The 22,267-nt window shown below is 41.1% G+C and overlaps 2 protein-coding genes across 2 annotated transcripts in view; one reads left to right on the top strand and one right to left on the bottom strand.

Annotated features, from left to right (window-relative positions):
* Window positions 1–8,785, top strand: part of LOC138968049 (glutamate receptor 3-like) — a gene marked incomplete in the record, with an annotated part of 243,864 nt that extends 235,079 nt beyond the window's left edge. Inside the window, 3 exon segments of the mRNA XM_070340612.1 lie at window positions 5,171–5,282; window positions 6,783–6,917; window positions 7,633–8,785. Coding sequence (XP_070196713.1) covers window positions 5,171–5,282; window positions 6,783–6,917; window positions 7,633–7,743 — 358 coding nt within the window.
* A 2,847-nt stretch (window positions 8,786–11,632) lies between these two features.
* The window catches only part of LOC138969531 (glutamate receptor 3-like), a 69,519-nt gene continuing 58,884 nt past the window's right edge, over window positions 11,633–22,267 (bottom strand). Inside the window, exon 18 of the mRNA XM_070342356.1 lies at window positions 11,633–15,054. Coding sequence (XP_070198457.1) covers window positions 14,971–15,054 — 84 coding nt within the window. The 3' untranslated portion in view covers window positions 11,633–14,970. The remainder of the gene's footprint in view (window positions 15,055–22,267) is intronic.

Below are 22,267 nucleotides of genomic sequence, written 5' to 3' on the forward strand. Positions count from 1 at the left end.
AAGATCTCTCTCTCGCTCTCTCTCTCTCTCTCTCTCTCTCTCTCTCTCTCTCTCTCTCTCTAGCTCTCTCTCTCTCTCTCTCTCGCTCTCTCTCTCTCTCTCGAACTCTCTCTCTCTCTCGCTCTCTCTCTCTCTCTCTCACTATCTCTCTCTCTCTCTCTCTCTCTCTCTCTCTCTCTCTCTCTCTCTCTCTCTCTCTCTCTCTCTCTCTCTCTCTCTCTCTCTCCTTATTCCCCACTCTCCGTCTTGTGTCCATCCACTTCCCTTCTCCATACTTTCGCGTCAACTGTAGTATCACTACCACTCAGACACCCACCCAAACCCCCTTCCCTTTCTCCCCTGCGTCGAACTGGACAGTGAGTGAGGTCGGGCGTGACACGCGTTGTTTGTTCATTTTCTCCTTGTCGTGTCCAACTGTCTGTTGTGACGACACAATCCTACCCAGGATTACCGTTCTTGGAATGCCCACCAAGCCTGCACAGACGCCATCTTGCAGCAAGTGAAAATAAGTCCTGCCAGGGAGATTTAAAACAGAACACCGAATAAGATTGTTTTTCCCCCCGAAAAAAAAGTTTTTTCTTCTTCGTTTGTTTTGTTTTTGTCCTTCCTCTGTAGTTGTTGTTCTCCCTTCTTTTTTACGATTTTTGTCTTTCTTTTTACATTTAGTCAAGTTTTGACTAAATGTTTTAACGTAGAGGGGGGAATCGAGACGAGGGTCGTGGTGTATGTGCGTGTGTGTGTGTGTGTGTGTGTGTGTGTGTGTGTGTGTGTGTGTGTGTCTGTCTGTGTGTGTGTGTAGAGCGATTCAGACTAAACTACTGGACCGATCTTTATGAAATTTGACATGAGAGTTCCTGGGTATGAAATCCCCGAACGTTTTTTTCATTTTTTTGATAAATGTCTTTGATGACGTCATATCCGGCTTTTCGTGAAAGTTGAGGCGGCACTGTCACGCCCTCATTTTTCAACCAAACTGGTTGAAATTTTGGTCGGGTAATGTTCGACGAAGCCCGGACTTCGGTATTGCATTTCAGCGTGGTGGCTTAAAAATTAATTAATGACTTTGGTCATTAAAAATCTGAAAATTGTAAAAAAATATGTTTTTTATAAAACGATCCAAATTTACGTTTATCTTATTCTCCATCATTTGCTGATTCCAAAAACATATAAATATGTTATATTCGGATTAAAAACAAGCTCTAAAAATTAAATATATAAACATTATTATCAAAATAAAATTTTCCAAATCAATTTAAAAACACTTTCATCTTATTCCTTGTCGGTTCCTGATTCCAAAAACATATAGATATGATATGTTTGGATTAAAAACACGCTCAGAAAGTTAAAACGAAGAGAGGTACAGAAAAGCGTGCTATCCTTCCCAGCGCAACTACTACCCCGCTCTTCTTGTCAATGTCACTGCCTATGCCGTGAGCGGTGGACTGACGATGCTACGAGTATACGGTCTTGCTGCGTTGCATTGCGTTCAGTTTCATTCTGTGAGTTCGACAGCTACTTGACTAAATGTTGTATTTTCGCATTACGCGACTTGTTCATTCTTGTTTTCTATCGTTTGTTGCCTGGAACGTACACGGTGCAGGGAGGAATGGAACAATTACATTGCCTTGTCGTCCACACGATCTAACACGAAGTGAAACATGTTGTTGTTGACCCGGTTATCGCCAGGGTGCACATTTCTATAAATAACATGTGGACGGAGTTTGTAGTTTGCCACAAAAAAAAGAAAAAAAAAGGTGTGATCGAATGAGTGAGTGAGTTAGATTAACACTATTGTGACTACCACTGCCACGGCGTTAACGTCCTGCCTGCCCAAGCTTGCCACCAAGAAACTTCCCAAAAATCAGTAACTGTAAAGAAATCTGTCTAGCAAGCTTGAATTAAGTCCAATCACCACCAAATTTTGTGTACTAATTCAAAAATGGATGCCCAGTTCAGTCGTGCTATTTATAAGTTTGTCACGCGATTTGTTTTAGCAAAGGGGGGTGAAAGGGGGGTGAAAGGGGGATAATTTGTGTTTTTTAACGGTTTTTTTGTGTGTGTTTTATTTTCCACTGCTTTTTTAAAAAGTTATTTTTTAACAGAAAGTATTATAAATAATGTTATAACCAAACAAGGTGTAAAACCTATGAATTAGCTGAAATATTGTTAACATTGTACACAGAAATAAGGAGACAGTACAAAGAAAAAAAACAAGCAAATCACGCATTCACTCACAGCATCCTGACTCAAATGAAACAAAACTGTAACACTCACCAAATGATGTCTAGGTAATCCATATTGAATATAAGTCACATTTTCACAACAAAGTACCAACTGTACACCTATGAACAATTCCAAAAGGATTTGAAGGCTCCAGCCATCCATTGTTATCAGTGCTGCCACGCCCCCATAGCTCCTGCACGATTCCGAGATACATGTTCGTCTAGCAGTATCACCCCCTACCACGTGTAGTTGCCGACTCGTACTAGCAACAACGGGACTGTTTCTTCCTCAATATCACTGCTATTATCGCTTTCTTGAGGCTAAAACGACACGATGTATCATGATCTACAGGATCCTCAAGATCCAACATCCGGAGAATCTCCTCCCGTGACAAGGCTCGCCTTCGATTCATTTTTTTTGTTCGAAAACACCACGCAAATCTGCACTAATTTGATCAAGCCGGAAGAGAAAACCACGTGTATCAAGGGAAACAACTCAATTTATTGCAATCTTCAAAAACCGGGAAGCAATCACGAGTCTTGTACCTTGTATGACTGGTACTGAAAAATGCGCGTCCCGTCCATGGGCGTGTCAGCGCGGTTACTGATTTATCAGTGTCCCGTCGCGAAAGTGTTTTAAAGGTTGGTGGGAGAGGGGTTTCAGTTGGTTAGGTAATCATAGGTTGAAACCATGTTTATTTAATGCATGTGTGCTTATTTCTCCATTGATTGTTTTACTTGAACTTCTTATTCCTGTTTTTCTGTTGGAAATATTGTGTTAGTTGCTGCTTTCTCAGAAGTCAGTTACTGAAATCAATCAGATGCGTTAATAATTATGTATTGTTTGTTTGACAAAGCAACAGAGATATCTTTATCTACAGAATTACTGAATAATGCCAAAATGCTAAAGAAAAAGTGTAAACAGTTTTTCTCCAGTAAAACAACATCATCGTTTTACTGCAGCATTCTTGATTTCAATTTCGATGAAATAATACAGTAAATGAATTGGAAAATGAAATGATAATGCAACGTCGTTTGTTCTTTTGTATTACAGAGAAATCATCAGATACGCCTCACTGAATGATGTGTTACTTTGTGTCACAAAGGGATGATGTGTTACTGTGTGTTACGGAGAAATGTGTTATTGTGTGTTACAGAGAAATGATGAGTAACTGTGTGTTACGGAGGAGATGATGTGTCACTGTGTATTACATAGAGATCATGTGTCACTGTGTGTTATGGAGATATGATGTGTCACTGTGTTACGGAGAGATTATGTGTGACTGTGTTACAGAGAGATCATCGCCTATGCCACGCTGAATAATGTGCCACTGTGTTTCAGAGAGATGATGAGTTACTGTGTTACATGGAGATGATGTGCCACTTTGTTACATGGATACGATGTGTCACTGTGTTATATGGAGATGATGTGTTACTGTGTTACATGGAGATGATGTTTACTGTGTTACATGGATATGATGTGTTACTGTGCTACATGGAGATGATGTGTTACATGAAGATGATGTGTTACATAGAGATGATTTTTTTTACTGTGTTACATAGATATTATGTGTTACTGTGTTACATATCGATGATGTTTTATTGTGTTATATGGACATGATGTGTTACTGTGTTACATGGAGACGACGTGTTACTGTGTTACAGAGAGATCATCACGTACACTACGCTGAAGATGAAAGAGGACGGCGCGCTGAATGAAGTGTTACTGTGTGTTACAGAGAGATGTGTCACTGTTTGTTACAGAGAGATCATCACGTACGCCACGCTGAAGATGAAGGAGGACGGCACGCTGCATGATGTGTTACTGTGTTACAGAGAGATGTGTCACTGTGTGTTACAGAGAGATGTGTCACTGTGTGTTACAGAGAGATCATCACGTACGCCACGCTGAAGATGAAGGAGGATGGCAAGCTGAATGCTGTGTTACTGTGTGTTACAGAGAGAAGTGTCACTGTGTGTTACAGAGAGATGTGTCACTGTTTGTTACAGAGAGATCATCACGTACGCCACGCTGAAGATGAAGGAGGATGGCACGCTGAATGAAGTGTTACTGTGTTACAGAGAGATGTGTCACTGTTTGTTACAGAGAGATCATCACGTTCGCCACGCTGAAGATGAAGGAGGATGGCACGCTGAATGATGTGTTACTGTGTGTTACAGAGAGATGTGTCACTGTTTGTTTCAGAGAGATCATCACGTACGCCACGCTGAAGATGAAGGAGGATGGCAAGCTGAATGCTGTGTTACTGTGTGTTACAGAGAGATGTGTCACTGTTTGTTACAGAGAGATCATCACGTACGCCAAGCTGAAGATGAAGGAGGATGGCAAGCTGAATGATGTGTTACTGTGTTACAGAGAGATGTGTCACTGTGTGTTACAGAGAGATCATCACGTACGCCAAGCTGAAGATGAAGGAGGATGGCAAGCTGAATGATGTGTTACTGTGTTACAGAGAGATGTGTCACTGTGTGTTACAGAGAGATCATCACGTACGCCACGCTGAAGATGAAGGAGGATGGCAAGCTGAATGATGTGTTACTGTGTGTTACAGAGAGATGTGTCACTGTTTGTTTCAGAGAGATGTGTCACTGTGTGTTACAGAGAGATGTGTCAATGTGTGTTACAGAGAGATGTGTCAATGTGTGTTACAGAGAGATGTGTCACTGTGTGTTACAGAGAGATGTGTCACTGTGTGTTACAGAGAGATGTGTCACTGTTTGTTTCAGAGAGATGTGTCACTGTGTGTTACAGAGAGATGTGTCACTGTGTGTTACAGAGAGATGTGTCACTGTGTGTTACAGAGAGATGTGTCACTGTGTGTTACAGAGAGATGTGTCACTGTGTGTTACAGAGAGATGTGTCACTGTGTGTTACAGAGAGATGTGTCACTGTGTGTTACAGAGAGATGTGTCACTGTGTGTTACAGAGAGATCATCACGTACGCCACGCTGAAGATGAAGGAGGACGGCACGCTGCACCGCCTGGAGACCAAGTGGTGGTACGAGAAGGGCGAATGCGGCTCAAACACAGGACACAGGGTGAGACCTCACGCACAAACAAAACAGCGGATGGAAAGGGAGAGGGGAGGGGGGGGGGTGAAAGAAAAGAAAAAACCCACAAAAAAAGAGTTTGAGAGGCTCCAGAAGACGCTTGCAAGGTTTACACGAGTTTGTATCAAATCTTTCGCTCGCATCTCAATAAATTCGTGTAAAACTAGTATATCAAGCATGTAGTCATCGCTATGTGATGGTGAGCGGGAGGGTAGATGATGGGTGTATGCCTGTTCGTAAGTGTGTGTTGTGGCTTACAGGTGTGTACTCTTTGACCGGTAGTTAATTGTGTGTGGGTGGACTGATCCCATTTAAAAGGAAATTCGACTTACCCAATCTTAACGGAATGGTAGTGCTGCACAATGGCATTATAGATTTTGCAGTCAAGATATGATAGTCCATGTAGTTAATGAGCAGAAGACAAACCATTCACTTGTCAATCTTGATTGTGACGATACATTCCCAGTGGATTCCTCACTTCACTTATTGGCAGTGTTTTCTTTATTTGTTTGTTTGCTTAACGCCCAGCCGACCACGAAGGGCCATATCAGGGCGGTGCTGCTTTGACATATAACGTGCGCCACACACAAGACAGAAGTCGCAGCACAGGCTTCATGTCTCACCCAGTCACATTATTCTGACACCGGACCAACCAGTCCTAGCACTAACCCCATAATGCCAGACGCCAGGCGGAGCAGCCACTAGATTGCCAATTCTAAAGTCTTAGGTATGACCCGGCCGGGGTTCGAACCCACGACCTACCGATCACGGGGCGGACGCCTTACCACTAGGCCAACCGTGCCGGTTGTTTTCTTTATGGCCGCATTGTATGTTGATAACAACAAACAATGACAAACAATGACAAACAATGACAAACAACTGCCTCACGAGGTGTCATTGTTTTGTTCCGAGGTGCTTTAGCTTTTAGTTTTTCTCTGTGTTTGTTTGTTGTGGTAGTCCTGAAGAAGCCTCCATAGGAGAACATTGTAGGAGACTCAGTTCTTCCCGTAGCTGGCTGCGACTTTCATGTTCGACGTGATGTGTTGTGCCCGAAAAGACATTCTTGTGCTGTGCTCTGTGAGAGGTGTTTTCTTTGTGTTTAATATTATTTTGTTTGGACCAAGCTATTGATGTGTACATTGTTGTTAAACAGTTGTTTGTTGTATGTTTATCAGGGTTTGCTAGTGTGTGATAGGGTTCGTGTCCGTCTGTAGATGTTAGTTTCTTTGTTAGTCCTGTGTTGACAACTCTTCGACAAGCGCTTAGAACTGTACCCACGGAATACGCGCTACATAAGTTTCATATTGATTGATTGATTGATTGATTGATTGATCGATTGATTGAGAACATTGTATTTAGTTGTGTAGGCGATGTGCTGTCCTCGTATTCATCAGCAATGAACTCTTTTGTTTTTCAACTGTGTTCATCTCACCCATAGTCACTTTGTTGTTTAGATTAGGCGTCACTATTTATCAATTCATTGTGCAGGAGTCCAATAAACGGTCGCTGTCGCTAAGCAACGTGGCAGGCGTGTTCTACATCCTCATCACCGGTCTGGTCCTAGCCATCGTGCTGGGGCTGGTGGAAATCTACCTCAACAAACGATATTCGGCAAAGGCACAGGTATGCATTTGTATAACATTTGTTTGGGGGTAATAAATGCAAAGTACAGCTTGTCTAATCATTATTGAGAATGAGTATTTCGCTTGTGGTACCTGTAACATCAAATTACAGCGAATGTCCTGGTATGTGCTGAAGGAGACTATTTTTTTCTACTTGCACAATCAAACATACCAGGCTTGTTTGAAATCAGAGGCCAAATTCGCAATAACTTTGGTACAAACTGTATTTAGAATGGTTGTATTTCACACTAATTAAATTATGAAGGCCTGATGTTTCACAGGAACGTGATAATTACAGTGTTTCTGCTTTGCAGATGCATGCCACACGAAGTGGGTGGTGTGAGATTAGCACACTGTGACTTGTCATGCTTTTATGGAGAGAACATTATGACAGGTAGCTCGCATACAAGAGCAAGGACGTTTGGTTTATTGAATATTTAATTGTAGACAAAAGGAATAACTCAGAAGTACATCGACCTCTTGGTACACACGCGCGGAAATGCTAACTAATTGTGAGACAACGAATGGAACTTAGCCCAGAGGGCGTTGACTTATCTACATCGAGATGGTGAGATGGTGAGATGGTGAGATGGTGAGATGGTGACAGTCGACAGAAATGAGTAGAAAACAGCCATGATGCAATTGTAAACAAAATATTAGAAATGTACTTGAAGTTAACTCCATGTTCCGCGTCTTAAGGGGTACTGTTGTTTCAGGAACAGATCATGGCCCGAACACGGACACAGACAACGATAGCGGAAACACCGCCAGCTGAGCAGATCAATGGTTTGTTGGAACCCTACAAGATTCTGCGTCATCCGAGGTGACGACATCTGCCATGTTATGTCATCATAAGTGAACTGTTCGATAACGTGTACATATATTGCTGTGTTTGAAAGGTTCTTGTTTTAGTCATGAATGGTGTATTTACACGTTTAGTGTTTGTGATTGGTTTGATTGTTTTTATAATGATACGTTCCATTCGCATGTGCCAAATATACTTGAAGATTTGTGTATTGTTGTTGTGGTTTTCTAAACTGACGGAAATATGATAATAGGCACGTTTATCTGAGGTGAACAATATCAATGTAAATGCTGATTCAACAATGCTGAGTAGGAGTTGGCCGTGTTCTGTCTACTGCTAGTTCAGTGTACTAAATTATTACTTGTCAACACTTTCGTCATCATTAGTTAGCAGAGAAATCTTGCGTCATCATAACCGTGTTCGCAATGATAAGAAGTCAGCTTATAGACTGCATGTGGTTCAACACATTGACAGCCTGAACCGTATCGTGCCTTTCTGCGTATCGACATGTCTGAGTCAGAACAATATCTGCACAATTGTTTTAACACTGTAGCATTGCCATTGTTCTATTTCATTGATTAATTCTTTTTACACACTCCAACATACCGTTAAATAATGCTAATCACAATATTTTTGCAGTAGTCCTTTCTATTTTTCTTATTCAGTCATGTCATTTATTCTTTTATTTATTTATTTATTCATTTATTTATGTCTATTTTCATCAAGGCCATAATTCTGGTCATTCTTTTTCGAGCTGCAAAACGTATCTTCGAACTCAAGCTTTTTTTCCTCACGACTTGCACTTCATGCAAATGAAATCGACACATTCAATTATCTTCTGTGCGTTCGTTACAAAGCAATCCACATTTCTGGCGGTTACATTTTTAATCAGGTAATGATTTAAATGTGTAACTGTTTTAGTCAACATGAATGTCATAGGTCTATGTAAATTGCAAACCATGTCATAAATAAGTCGCACTTGTTTGTTTAACTGTACTCGCTTTATTTTTCAAGAAACTGATTCCATCATGAAATAAACGAATGCAATAAATTAGAACCAGCTCCGGTTTGTGTTCGAGTGAGTGCGAGAGTGTGTATCTGTCTGCCTGCCTGTCTGTCTGTCTGTCTGTCTGTCTGTCTGTCTGTCTGTCTCTCTCTCTCTCTCTCTCTCTCTCTCTCTCTGTCTCTCTCTCTCTCTCTCTTTAAAGTTTTATTGTTTTAATTGTTTTAATTTTTTTTTAAATTTTTTGACATGTTAAGTATATAAATTGTATTGTAATTAACTTAACTTCTATTTCTTCTTGTTATTAATCGAGTTACCCTCAATGGGCGAGGGCCGGATGAAAAAAAGCATGTATACATTGCTTATTCTGTTACCCTCGATAAATAAATAAAGTTCAAAGTTCAACGTTCTCTCTCTCTAACACGAACTCACATACACACACACACACACACACACACACGCAACCCCCCCCCACACACACACACACACAAACACACACACACACACGCAACCCTCCCCCCCACACACATACAAAAACAACTCATGTGACTACTTCTCTTATGTCCACGTCCATCCACAGTCCTGCCTCTATCTCCACAGAAGGACACGCCTGCCTCATGATATGATTATATCTGCTAGCATTTTAATAAACTCACTAGTTAAATATTTTGTATTGGGTAGTCTCACATATTTAACACTATATATATACGTACTACTGTTGTTTGTAAAATATGTTTTAAACGCTTACTTAATTCTTTTTATGTATTTAAATATTTGTTGAATTTACTGTGTGTGTGTGTGTGTGTGTGTGTGTGTGTGTGTGTGTGTGTGTGTGTGTGTGTGTGTGTGTGTGTGTGTGTGTATGTGCGCTTGTGTGAGATTGGGTGTATGTCAAAATGTGTTGTGCAATATGGCATGAACATCTTTTTAAATTTGGTGTGAACAATTACAACTTTGTATTCCATGTTTATTATTTTTTATGAAGTAATTATAGTAAAATAGTCTTATGTTTCTTATTTGTTCGACCCTCTTAGGATTATGGAGTTTTATGCACTGCCTTTTATAGTTAACTAAACTTTTGTATTTGAAATAGCCCATTGCAGTTGGTGTAGGCCTTAAGCTTATTTAAATCGCTTGTCCAGTATTTAATTTAATTCTCTATTTTTGTATGAACTCAAATGTTTAGTGTTCTTAGTATGTCTTGCTAAGCTAACTTCTATTTAATCAGAGAAAGTTTGCGTGTGCTTATACTTTGTGATATTGTAAAGCGCATAGTGCTTTTAGTTATGCGCTATAGAAATCTCCTTAATAAATAAATTAAAAAAAGGACAGGGCCGCAGGTGTTGTCTACAATACTTAACTCTTTGTGACTATCCCTTGGCGTCTGTTCGCAGTCTAAAAACGGTGTTTAGCGAAGTTACACAGCTGTTTTAGCGCCAGTGTAAGTGCCAGAACTAGGGGAATACTCGACCTCTTTCTGAGACTAAACCCAGCGTTTCCGTGTTTAGTGGAGTGCATATGCTTCTCACTGACCTTCACAGCTCGGGGTGCAAGCAGGTTTTGGGGTAAGAAGTCAAAGAACTTAGAAATAAAGTCTTCACATATACATATACGCACGCACGTACGGACCCACATACACACACACACACACACATACACACACGCACACACACACACCGATACATACACAAACACATACTGATACATATATACACACACATATACACACAAACATACACACATACATACACACACACACACACAAACACACACACACACATGGACAATCACACACACATACACACAAACATACTGATACTCACACACACACACACGAAAGGTCACTTAATAGAACGTTTAAATAATAGATAAAACGAAGCATTCACACGTGTTAGGTCGACATAGAGGTCTCTGTACTAAATGTAGAAAGACAGACACATAGAAATTAGACAAGTACAGGAACTTATTTCAGTAGACACGACTTCCCCACATCAACACGGGCGTTTTGAGTTATAATCTTAAACAAATGAGGTAGAGCGATGTTTATTTATGTACACATGTCGTATGCATTTAAAACGCTTACTTTCCTTTGGCTTGAGGTCGTAACATTCACAAAGTTCTAACAACAGACATGACATGGACATTGTATCTGATTGTAAGGCACCACATTATTACCCACATGTATAAGTTACAGCTCCGTCCATCCATGGTATCGCGTGATATTTTGTCTCGACGGGGTAGTCTCGACAAAATAGCAGGCGATACCATGGATGGACGGAGCTGTAACGTATATATCATTACTTTTGACTATATTCTAAGTGTTGTGGCTGATAACATGTTCATAATCTCCCCACTAGGTGCATTCTTATTCTTTTTTAATTCATTTCCTTAATTGGTTTGACATCTTCCGGAGAAATGGAGACATACCTAATAAACTGACATATTGTTACAAATTGTTTAAACAATTCCTCTTTTCATGATGTTACCGTGTCAAATGTTCACATGGGTTTAGCTTGTATCTCAGAATATTTTGTGACACTGGTTTACCAAGCAAAAGTCTGAAGCCAGTTGAAGGGAGATCATTCTTGACATTACCACTACGAAAAGAGTGCGTTTTGCATTTGTTATCATTCTGTTGAGTCTAATTTCGAGATTTACGTTAACTTCAAATGAAAGAAACTGAAGAATATGTGTTTGTTACTGGTGTTGCTCCGTTTAAAAAAAAAAGACTCCTCACATTTACACACACACACACGCACACATACACACACACAGACACACACACATGCGCGCGCACGCATACACGCACGCTCTCTCTCTCTCTCTCTCTCTCTCTCTCTCTCTCTCTCTCTCTCTCTCTCTCTCTCTCTCTCTCGGAGGTTCTCAAAGTGTATAATTAAACAAAACAAAAGAACAGACACTTTTATTGTCCACTGTAAAGACTTTTACGAAACAGCATAACGGAATGGTGCAACTGACTTCTGTTTCATTAGCGTCCTTAACATTAATTGTTGGTCACAGAAATGTGAAAACAAAGGGAAACACCGCACAATAACACTCCTAATCCTGAAATGTGTACAAAACAGGTTTTACAATGACTACACCACGCCTTCACAATAACACAACATTGTATTTAACCCTGGCGTTCTTTCTTGCCAGCAGTATAATGTTAACACATTACTCGCTCTCAACGTGATTTATATCGCTACCGTAGTGTTTTTCGTTGTAATGCCATTAAAGGCATGTTGTAGTGTTGTATGTGCCTTAGATTTCAACATCCACACCATTACTCAATGTACAGGTTTAATCAAGAGGCTGCTTCCTCCCGTGAGTAAAACCACTGAGTTTCGGGGAATTATCTTCACTGTGTCAAAATCTTTGCACAGAAAGTCTATTGATAATTTGAAGAAATCAGTACATTAAATATTGATTGCAACGAAGAGGTTATGATAACCACAGCAGCAGCAGCAACACGATAAACAAACAAAATAAATTAGATAACCAAAACTAAATAAAACTGACAAACAAAGCAAACATACATGTTATGTGCTAATTACATTTCAAATTGAATAAGAGATATCGATTTATTAGGCAGAAGTACATTTAAAGCAATAGAATCAATTTGCAAAACATTAATTAAGGGAATATGTTCTATTTCTATTACTGGGACAAACCTTGGCATGCGTCATGCATCGCTTCTATTGCCAATCATAATTAGTACGCCATTCTTAAGCTGCTGCTCGTCCAGTGAAGTTGTGTGGTCCTTGTCAAAGCCTATATACAGACAAGGCGGGTAGACACATGCAGTAATAAGTATGTAAATGCCCAGACAGACAGAAACAGAAAGGGAGGAAGACAGACATACATACGCACGCGAGCGCGCCCGCCCTCACACACACACACACACACACACGCGCATGTACGCACGCACACACACGTACGCATACGCACACACACACACACACACATACACACACACACACACACACACGCGCGCGCATGTACGCACGCACACACACACACGCACGCATACGCACACACACACACACACACACACACACACACACACACACACACACACTGTGAGTTCCAACATACAAATTAGGTAACACACAATAGTTCAGAAACAATTTGTTGAATGTTGCAGGAATGTGAAAGCAATACTGATAAATTAACAGGCATACAGTAGTTTAATTCCCAACGAATGTTTAGTTGAAACACAATAACAAGTAGATCCGATGTTCAAACAGTATTTGCTCAAACAACTTAATATTGACGTAATGTACAAGCACAAAACAAGCTTTGATATACACATTTGAATTTCCTCAAGAGTATTTACAGAAAAAAATGACCACATTCTGAGAATCAAATTAGTGGACGTATGTACACAGCACCTATAACACAAACATGACATGGCGGGATGTTGAAAAGCAAAATTAATAAAGGGTGACAGTGACAGTTTTTATTTAATTATAAAACTAATTATCTATCCATCCAATATAACATTAGTGTTTTGGCTTATGTCTTTGACAAAATAAACAAGACATGGAACAGTTAATAATTTCAATAATATACTTACATAGCAATGCTGATGAAAGCGCATAGCAAGGAACATTGATTGGAAGGATATATTTGGCGGTAGAAAGTAAACAAAAAAGTCAATAAATTATGTTAAAAAAGAGCCGTTCTGCGCTGTCAGGAATATGCACACCATACAGTATTAAACCATAGTCATAAACTCAAATCCTTCCAGCTTCCCTGACAGAAACGTCTACTATTGGCAGTTGGCGTTGTTGTCATTGTTCTTGTTTTCTTACACATGTAAGCTAGGTTACAAGCAAATCAGAAAGGAAGCTACAGCCCTACCCCGTCCCTCCGTTCTTCTTTGGCATCACTACACTTACTATCTGCTTCCCCTCTGTTCTTCTTTGGCATCACTACACTTACTATCTGCTTCCCCTCTGTTCTTCTTTGGCATCACTACACTTACTATCTGCTTCCCCTCTGTTCTTCTTTGGCATCACTACACTTAATATCTGCTTCCCCTCTGTTCTTCTTTGGCATCACTACACTTACTATCTGCTTCCCCTCTGTTCTTCTTTGGCATCACTACACTTACTATCTGCTTCCCCTCTGTTCTTCTTTGGCATCACTACATTTACTATCTGCTTTCCCTCTGTTCTTCTTTGGCATCACTACACTAACTATCTGCTTCCCCTCCGTTCTTCTTTGGCATCACTACACTTAATATCTGCTTCCCCTCTGTTCTTCTTTGGCATCACTACACTTACTATCTGCTTTGTACTTATAGACTTCCTGAGTCCTCCGTGAGAGAGTCAGTTGATATTGCACCATGGAGGGAAAGAGAAAGAATTCGTTCGCTCTGCGGTCACAGTGAGGCGCTACTTCAAGATCAGATGGACAGACACGATCTGCAACGAAAAGCTGTGGCAAAGGGCGGGCCAAGAGCCCGTTAACAGCCAGATTGTGAGGAGAAAATGGGGCTGGATTGGACACACCCTCAGGAAACCAACATCCAGCATCACCCGCCAGGCTCTCACTTGGAACCCGCAGGGGAAAAGAAAGAGAGGGAGGCCGAGAAACAGCTGGAGGCGTGACACAGAGGCAGAACTGAAGAGGCAAGGCAACAGCTGGGCAGAAGCGGAAAGAACAGCCCAGAACAGGGTGCGATGGAGAAATGTCGTCAATGGCCTATGCTCCGCCGGGGGCAAAGGGCCTAAGTAAGTAAGTAAGCGGTCACAGTGTGTGAGTTCGTACATCTGTTCTTACCTATCCTCCCAGAAATAACTCTTCCAGCAATAACAAGTAATAACTGCCAAACCATAGACAGGAAATCATGGCGATATGAAAATTTCGCTGTAGCAGTGTTGCAACAGACATGAAGAAGAAAACAAATTGTGTCTCACATTGAGATGATACAGTTGTATTGAATTGAATTGAATTAGCACGTTTCACAAGTTTTCTTCTTCCGAACCCTCTCCTGACTTACATCCAAATTGCGTTATTTCCACAAAGCAATCGAAGTAAACCAGCAGGGCTCAAAGAAAACAACAATCACACATGCACAAGTTTGTCAAAATGGTGACCTAGTGCAGCTTTCCCATGTGAAACAAAATGATCGTATGTCATCATTTGAGGGATGTGAATGGAGAAGTATCATTGGCGCAGAGCATCACCACGTGACAGTGTTAGTGGCTCCCCCTGACGGGAAGTGAGGCAGACAGGTCAGATGTCGGTATGGTCGCCACCACTCCCGTCCTCCGGCTCGTACGTCATATGGTGTGTGGTCGTCTGCAACCTGTCCGGGTTCTGTTCCAACACACACACAGGAATACATACACTGGAACCCCCTTGTACGACCTACACAAAAACAACCTTGGAAAAACAGGTCATAAAATGGAGGGAATCATACAATGGAGGGAATCATACAATGGAGGGAATCATACAATGGAGGGAATCATACAATGATTAGATTAGATCAAACACGATACACAAATCAAATCAGGTCTTGAATAAGAGGAAGTGTTAAACAGGCGGTAACGAGTTAATGATAAGAAAATGTGAGAAGACAGAAGGGGGGAGCGAGTCTTACATTGGGGTGTCTTTAAAGGGGGTACAACAAAAAAGAAACAAATGGGTAGCGCCGTAATGAGAAAGAAAGCAGTGAGAGAGCAGCCCGAATGTTAATGAGGGTAACCTTACAGGACCATAGGAATTCTTATTTGTATCCATATCCTTTAGGTTTGACTGGCCGTGTCATGAAACAAGTATTTAGTGATCACTGACCCGGTCATAAAACAAGTATGTAGTGATCACTGACACGGTCATGAAACAAGTATGTAGTGATCACTGACCCGGTCATGAAACAAGTATGTAGTGATCACTGACCCGGTCATGAAACAAGTATGTAGTGATCACTGACCCGGTCATGAAACAAGTATGTAGTGATCACTGACACGGTCATGAAACAAGTATGTAGTGATCACTGACACGGTCATGAAACAAGTATGTAGTGATCACTGACACGGTCATGAAACAAGTATGTAGTGATCACTGACCCGGTCATGAAACAAGTATGTAGTGATCACTGACCCCGTCATGAAACAAGTATGTAGTGATGACTGACCCCGTCATGAAACAAGTATGTAGTGATCACTGACACGGTCATGAAACAAGTATGTAGTGATAACTGACACGGTCATGAAACAAGTATTTAGTGATCACTGACCCAGTCATGAAACAAGTATGTAGAGATCACTGACACGGTCATGAAACAAGTATGTAGCACTGACACGGTCATAAAACAAGTATTTGGTGATCACTGACACGGTCATGAAACAAGTATGTAGAGATCACTGACACGGTCATGAAACAAGTATGTAGAGATCACTGACACGGTCATGAAACAAGTATTTAGTGATCACTGACACGGTCATGAAACAAGTATGTAGTGATCACTGACACGGTCATGAAACAAGTATGTAGTGATCACTGACCCAGTCATGAAACAAGTATGTAGTGATCACTGACACGGTCATGAAACAAGTATGTAGTGATCACTGACACGGTCATAAAACAAGTATGTAGTGATCACTGACACGGTCATGAAACAAGTATGTAGTGATCACTGACACGGTCATGAAACAAGTATGTAGTGATCACTGACCCCGTCATGAAACAAGTATGTAGTGATCACTGACACGGTCATGAAACAAGTATGTAGTGATCACTGACCCGGTCATGAAACAAGTATGTAGAGATCACTGACACGGTCATGAAACAAGTATTTAGTGATCACTGACCCCGTCATGAAACAAGTATGTAGTGATCACTGACACGGTCATGAAACAAGTATGTAGAGATCACTGACACGGTCATGAAACAAGTATGTAGTGATCACTGACCCGGTCATGAAACAAGTATGTAGTGATCACTGACACGGTCATGAAACAAGTATGTAGTGATCACTGACCCCGTCATGAAACAAGTATTTAGTGATCACTGACACGGTCATGAAACAAGTATTTAGTGATCACTGACACGGTCATGAAACAAGTATGTAGTGATCACTGACCCGGTCATGAAACAAGTATGTAGTGATCACTGACCCAGTCATGAAACAAGTATGTAGTGATCACTGACACGGTCATGAAACAAGTATGTAGTGATCACTGACCTGATCATGAAACAAGTATGTAGTGATCACTGACCCCGTCATGCAACAAGTATGTAGTGATCACTGACCCCGTCATGAAACAAGTATGTAGTGATCACTGACACGGTCATGAAACAAGTATGTAGTGATCACTGACACGGTCATGAATCAAATATTTAGTGATCACTGACACGGTCATGAAACAAGTATGTAGTGATCACTGACCCCGTCATGAAACAAGTATGTAGTGATCACTGACACGGTCATGAAACAAGTATGTAGTGATCACTGACACGGTCATGAAACAAGTATGTAGTGATCACTGACCCCGTCATGAAACAAGTATGTAGTGATCACTGACCCGGTCATGAAACAAGTATGTAGTGATCACTGACCCGGTCATGAAACAAGTATGTAGAGATCACTGACCCGGTCATGAAACAAGTATGTAGTGATCACTGACCCCGTCATGAAACAAGTATGTAGTGATCACTGACACGGTCATGAAACAAGTATGTAGAGATCACTGACACGGTCATGAAACAAGTATGTAGTGATCACTGACACGGTCATGAAACAAGTATGTAGTGATCACTGACCCAGTCATGAAACAAGTATGTAGTGATCACTGACACGGTCATGAAACAAGTATGTAGTGATCACTGACCCGTTCATGAAACAAGTATGTAGTGATCACTGACCCCGTCATGAAACAAGTATGTAGTGATCACTGACCCCGTCATGAAACAAGTATTTAGTGATCACTGACCCCGTCATGAAACAAGTATGTAGTGATCACTGACCCGGTCATGAAACAAGTATGTAGTGATCACTGACCCGTTCATGAAACAAGTATGTAGAGATCACTGACACGGTCATGAAACAAGTATGTAGTGATCACTGACACGGTCATGAAACAAGTATGTAGTGATCACTGACACGGTCATGAAACAAGTATGTAGTGATCACTGACCCGTTCATGAAACAAGTATTTAGTGATCACTGACACGGTCATGAAACAAGTATGTAGTGATCACTGACACGGTCATGAAACAAGTATGTAGTGATCACTGACACGGTCATGAAACAAGTATGTAGTGATCACTGACACGGTCATGAAACAAGTATGTAGAGATCACTGACACGGTCATGAAACAAGTATGTAGTGATCACTGACACGGTCATGAAACAAGTATGTAGAGATCACTGACACGGTCATGAAACAAGTATGTAGTGATCACTGACACGGTCATGAAACAAGTATGTAGTGATCACTGACACGGTCATGAAACAAGTATGTAGTGATCACTGACACGGTCATGAAACAAGTATGTAGAGATCACTGACACGGTCATGAAACAAGTATGTAGTGATCACTGACACGGTCATGAAACAAGTATGTAGTGATCACTGACCCGGTCATGAAACAAGTATGTAGTGATCACTGACACGGTCATGAAACAAGTATGTAGTGATCACTGACACGGTCATGAAACAAGTATGTAGTGATCACTGACACGGTCATGAAACAAGTATGTAGTGATCACTGACACGGTCATGAAACAAGTATGTAGTGATCACTGACCCCGTCATGAAACAAGTATGTAGTGATCACTGACCCCGTCATGAAACAAGTATTTAGTGATCACTGACCCAGTCATGAAACAAGTATGTAGTGATCACTGACCCAGTCATGAAACAAGTATGTAGTGATCACTGACCTGGTCATGAAACAAGTATGTATTGATCACTGACACGGTCATGAAACAAGTATGTAGTGATCACTGACACGGTCATGAAACAAGTATGTAGTGATCACTGACACGGTCATGAAACAAGTATGTAGTGATCACTGACACGGTCATGATACAAGTATGTAGAGATCACTGACCCGGTCATGAAACAAGTATGTAGTGATCACTGACACGGTCATGAAACAAGTATGTAGTGATCACTGACACGGTCATGATACAAGTATGTAGAGATCACTGACCCGGTCATGAAACAAGTATTTAGTGATCACTGACACGGTCATGAAACAAGTATGTAGTGATCACTGACCCGGTCATGAAACAAGTATGTAGTGATCACTGACCCCGTCATGAAACAAGTATGTAGTGATCACTGACACGGTCATGAAACAAGTATGTAGAGATCACTGACACGGTCATGAAACAAGTATGTAGTGATCACTGACACGGTCATGAAACAAGTATGTAGAGATCACTGACCCCGTCATGAAACAAGTATGTAGTGATCACTGACACGGTCATGAAACAAGTATGTAGTGATCACTGACCTGGTCATGAAACAAGTATGTAGTGATCACTGACCCCGTCATGAAACAAGTATGTAGTGATCACTGACCCGGTCATGAAACAAGTATGTAGTGATCACTGACCTGGTCATGAAACAAGTATGTAGTGATCACTGACACGGTCATGAAACAAGTATGTAGTGATCACTGACCTGGTCATGAAACAAGTATGTAGTGATCACTGACACGGTCATGAAACAAGTATGTAGTGATCACTGACACGGTCATGAAACAAGTATGTAGTGATCACTGACCCCGTCATGAAACAAGTATTTAGTGATCACTGACACGGTCATGAAACAAGTATGTAGTGATCACTGACACGGTCATGAAACAAGTATGTAGTGATCACTGACCCAGTCATGAAACAAGTATGTAGTGATCACTGACACGGTCATGAAACAAGTATGTAGTGATCACTGACACGGTCATGAAACAAGTATTTAGTTATCACTGACCTGGTCATGAAACAAGTATGTAGTGATCACTGACCCCGTCATGCAACAAGTATGTAGTGATCACTGACCCCGTCATGAAACAAGTATGTAGTGATCACTGACACGGTCATGAAACAAGTATGTAGTGATCACTGACACGGTCATGAAACAAGTATGTAGTGATCACTGACACGGTCATGAAACAAGTATGTAGTGATCACTGACACGGTCATGAAACAAGTATGTAGTGATCACTGACACGGTCATGAAACAAGTATTTAGTGATCACTGACACGGTCATGAAACAAGTATGTAGTGATCACTGACCCCGTCATGAAACAAGTATGTAGTGATCACTGACCCGGTCATGAAACAAGTATGTAGTGATCACTGACCCCGTCATGAAACAAGTATGTAGAGATCACTGACACGGTCATGAAACAAGTATGTAGTGATCACTGACCCCGTCATGAAACAAGTATGTAGTGATCACTGACACGGTCATGAAACAAGTATGTAGAGATCACTGACCCGGTCATGAAACAAGTATTTAGTGATCACTGACACGGTCATGAAACAAGTATGTAGTGATCACTGACCCAGTCATGAAACAAGTATGTAGTGATCACTGACACGGTCATGAAACAAGTATGTAGTGATCACTGACCTGGTCATGAAACAAGTATGTAGTGATCACTGACCCCGTCATGCAACAAGTATTTAGTGATCACTGACCCCGTCATGAAACAAGTATGTAGTGATCACTGACCCCGTCATGAAACAAGTATTTAGTGATCACTGACCCGGTCATGAAACAAGTATGTAGTGATCACTGACCCGGTCATGAAACAAGTATGTAGAGATCACTGACCCGGTCATGAAACAAGTATGTAGTGATCACTGACACGGTCATGAAACAAGTATTTAGTGATCACTGACACGGTCATGAAACAAGTATGTAGTGATCACTGACCCGGTCATGAAACAAGTATGTAGTGATCACTGACACGGTCATGAAACAAGTATGTAGTGATCACTGACACGGTCATGAAACAAGTATGTAGTGATCACTGACACGGTCATGAAACAAGTATGTAGTGATCACTGACACGGTCATGAAACAAGTATGTAGAGATCACTGACACGGTCATGAAACAAGTATGTAGTGATCACTGACACGGTCATGAAACAAGTATGTAGAGATCACTGACACGGTCATGAAACAAGTATGTAGTGATCACTGACACGGTCATGAAACAAGTATGTAGTGATCACTGACACGGTCATGAAACAAGTATGTAGTGATCACTGACACGGTCATGAAACAAGTATGTAGAGATCACTGACACGGTCATGAAACAAGTATGTAGTGATCACTGACACGGTCATGAAACAAGTATGTAGTGATCACTGACCCGGTCATGAAACAAGTATGTAGTGATCACTGACACGGTCATGAAACAAGTATGTAGTGATCACTGACACGGTCATGAAACAAGTATGTAGTGATCACTGACACGGTCATGAAACAAGTATGTAGTGATCACTGACACGGTCATGAAACAAGTATGTAGTGATCACTGACCCAGTCATGAAACAAGTATGTAGTGATCACTGACCCCGTCATGAAACAAGTATGTAGTGATCACTGACCCAGTCATGAAACAAGTATGTAGTGATCACTGACCCAGTCATGAAACAAGTATGTAGTGATCACTGACCTGGTCATGAAACAAGTATGTAGTGATCACTGACACGGTCATGAAACAAGTATGTAGTGATCACTGACACGGTCATGAAACAAGTATGTAGTGATCACTGACACGGTCATGAAACAAGTATGTAGTGATCACTGACACGGTCATGAAACAAGTATGTAGAGATCACTGACACGGTCATGAAACAAGTATGTAGTGATCACTGACACGGTCATGAAACAAGTATGTAGTGATCACTGACACGGTCATGAAACAAGTATGTAGTGATCACTGACCCGGTCATGAAACAAGTATGTAGTGATCACTGACACGGTCATGAAACAAGTATGTAGTGATCACTGACCCCGTCATGAAACAAGTATGTAGTGATCACTGACCCGGTCATGAAACAAGTATGTAGTGATCACTGACACGGTCATGAAACAAGTATGTAGAGATCACTGACCCGGTCATGAAACAAGTATGTAGTGATCACTGACCCGGTCATGAAACAAGTATGTAGAGATCACTGACCCCGTCATTAAACAAGTATGTAGTGATCACTGACACGGTCATGAAACAAGTATGTAGTGATCACTGACCCGGTCATGAAACAAGTATGTAGTGATCACTGACCCCGTCATGAAACAAGTATGTAGTGATCACTGACCCGGTCATGAAACAAGTATGTAGTGATCACTGACCTGGTCATGAAACAAGTATGTAGTGATCACTGACACGGTCATGAAACAAGTATGTAGTGATCACTGACCTGGTCATGAAACAAGTATGTAGTGATCACTGACCTGGTCATGAAACAAGTATGTAGTGATCACTGACCTGGTCATGAAACAAGTATGTAGTGATCACTGACCTGGTCATGAAACAAGTATGTAGTGATCACTGACCTGGTCAT

This window comes from Littorina saxatilis, linkage group LG6, assembly GCF_037325665.1.
Source record: "Littorina saxatilis isolate snail1 linkage group LG6, US_GU_Lsax_2.0, whole genome shotgun sequence".
Lineage (NCBI taxonomy): Eukaryota > Metazoa > Mollusca > Gastropoda > Littorinimorpha > Littorinidae > Littorina > Littorina saxatilis.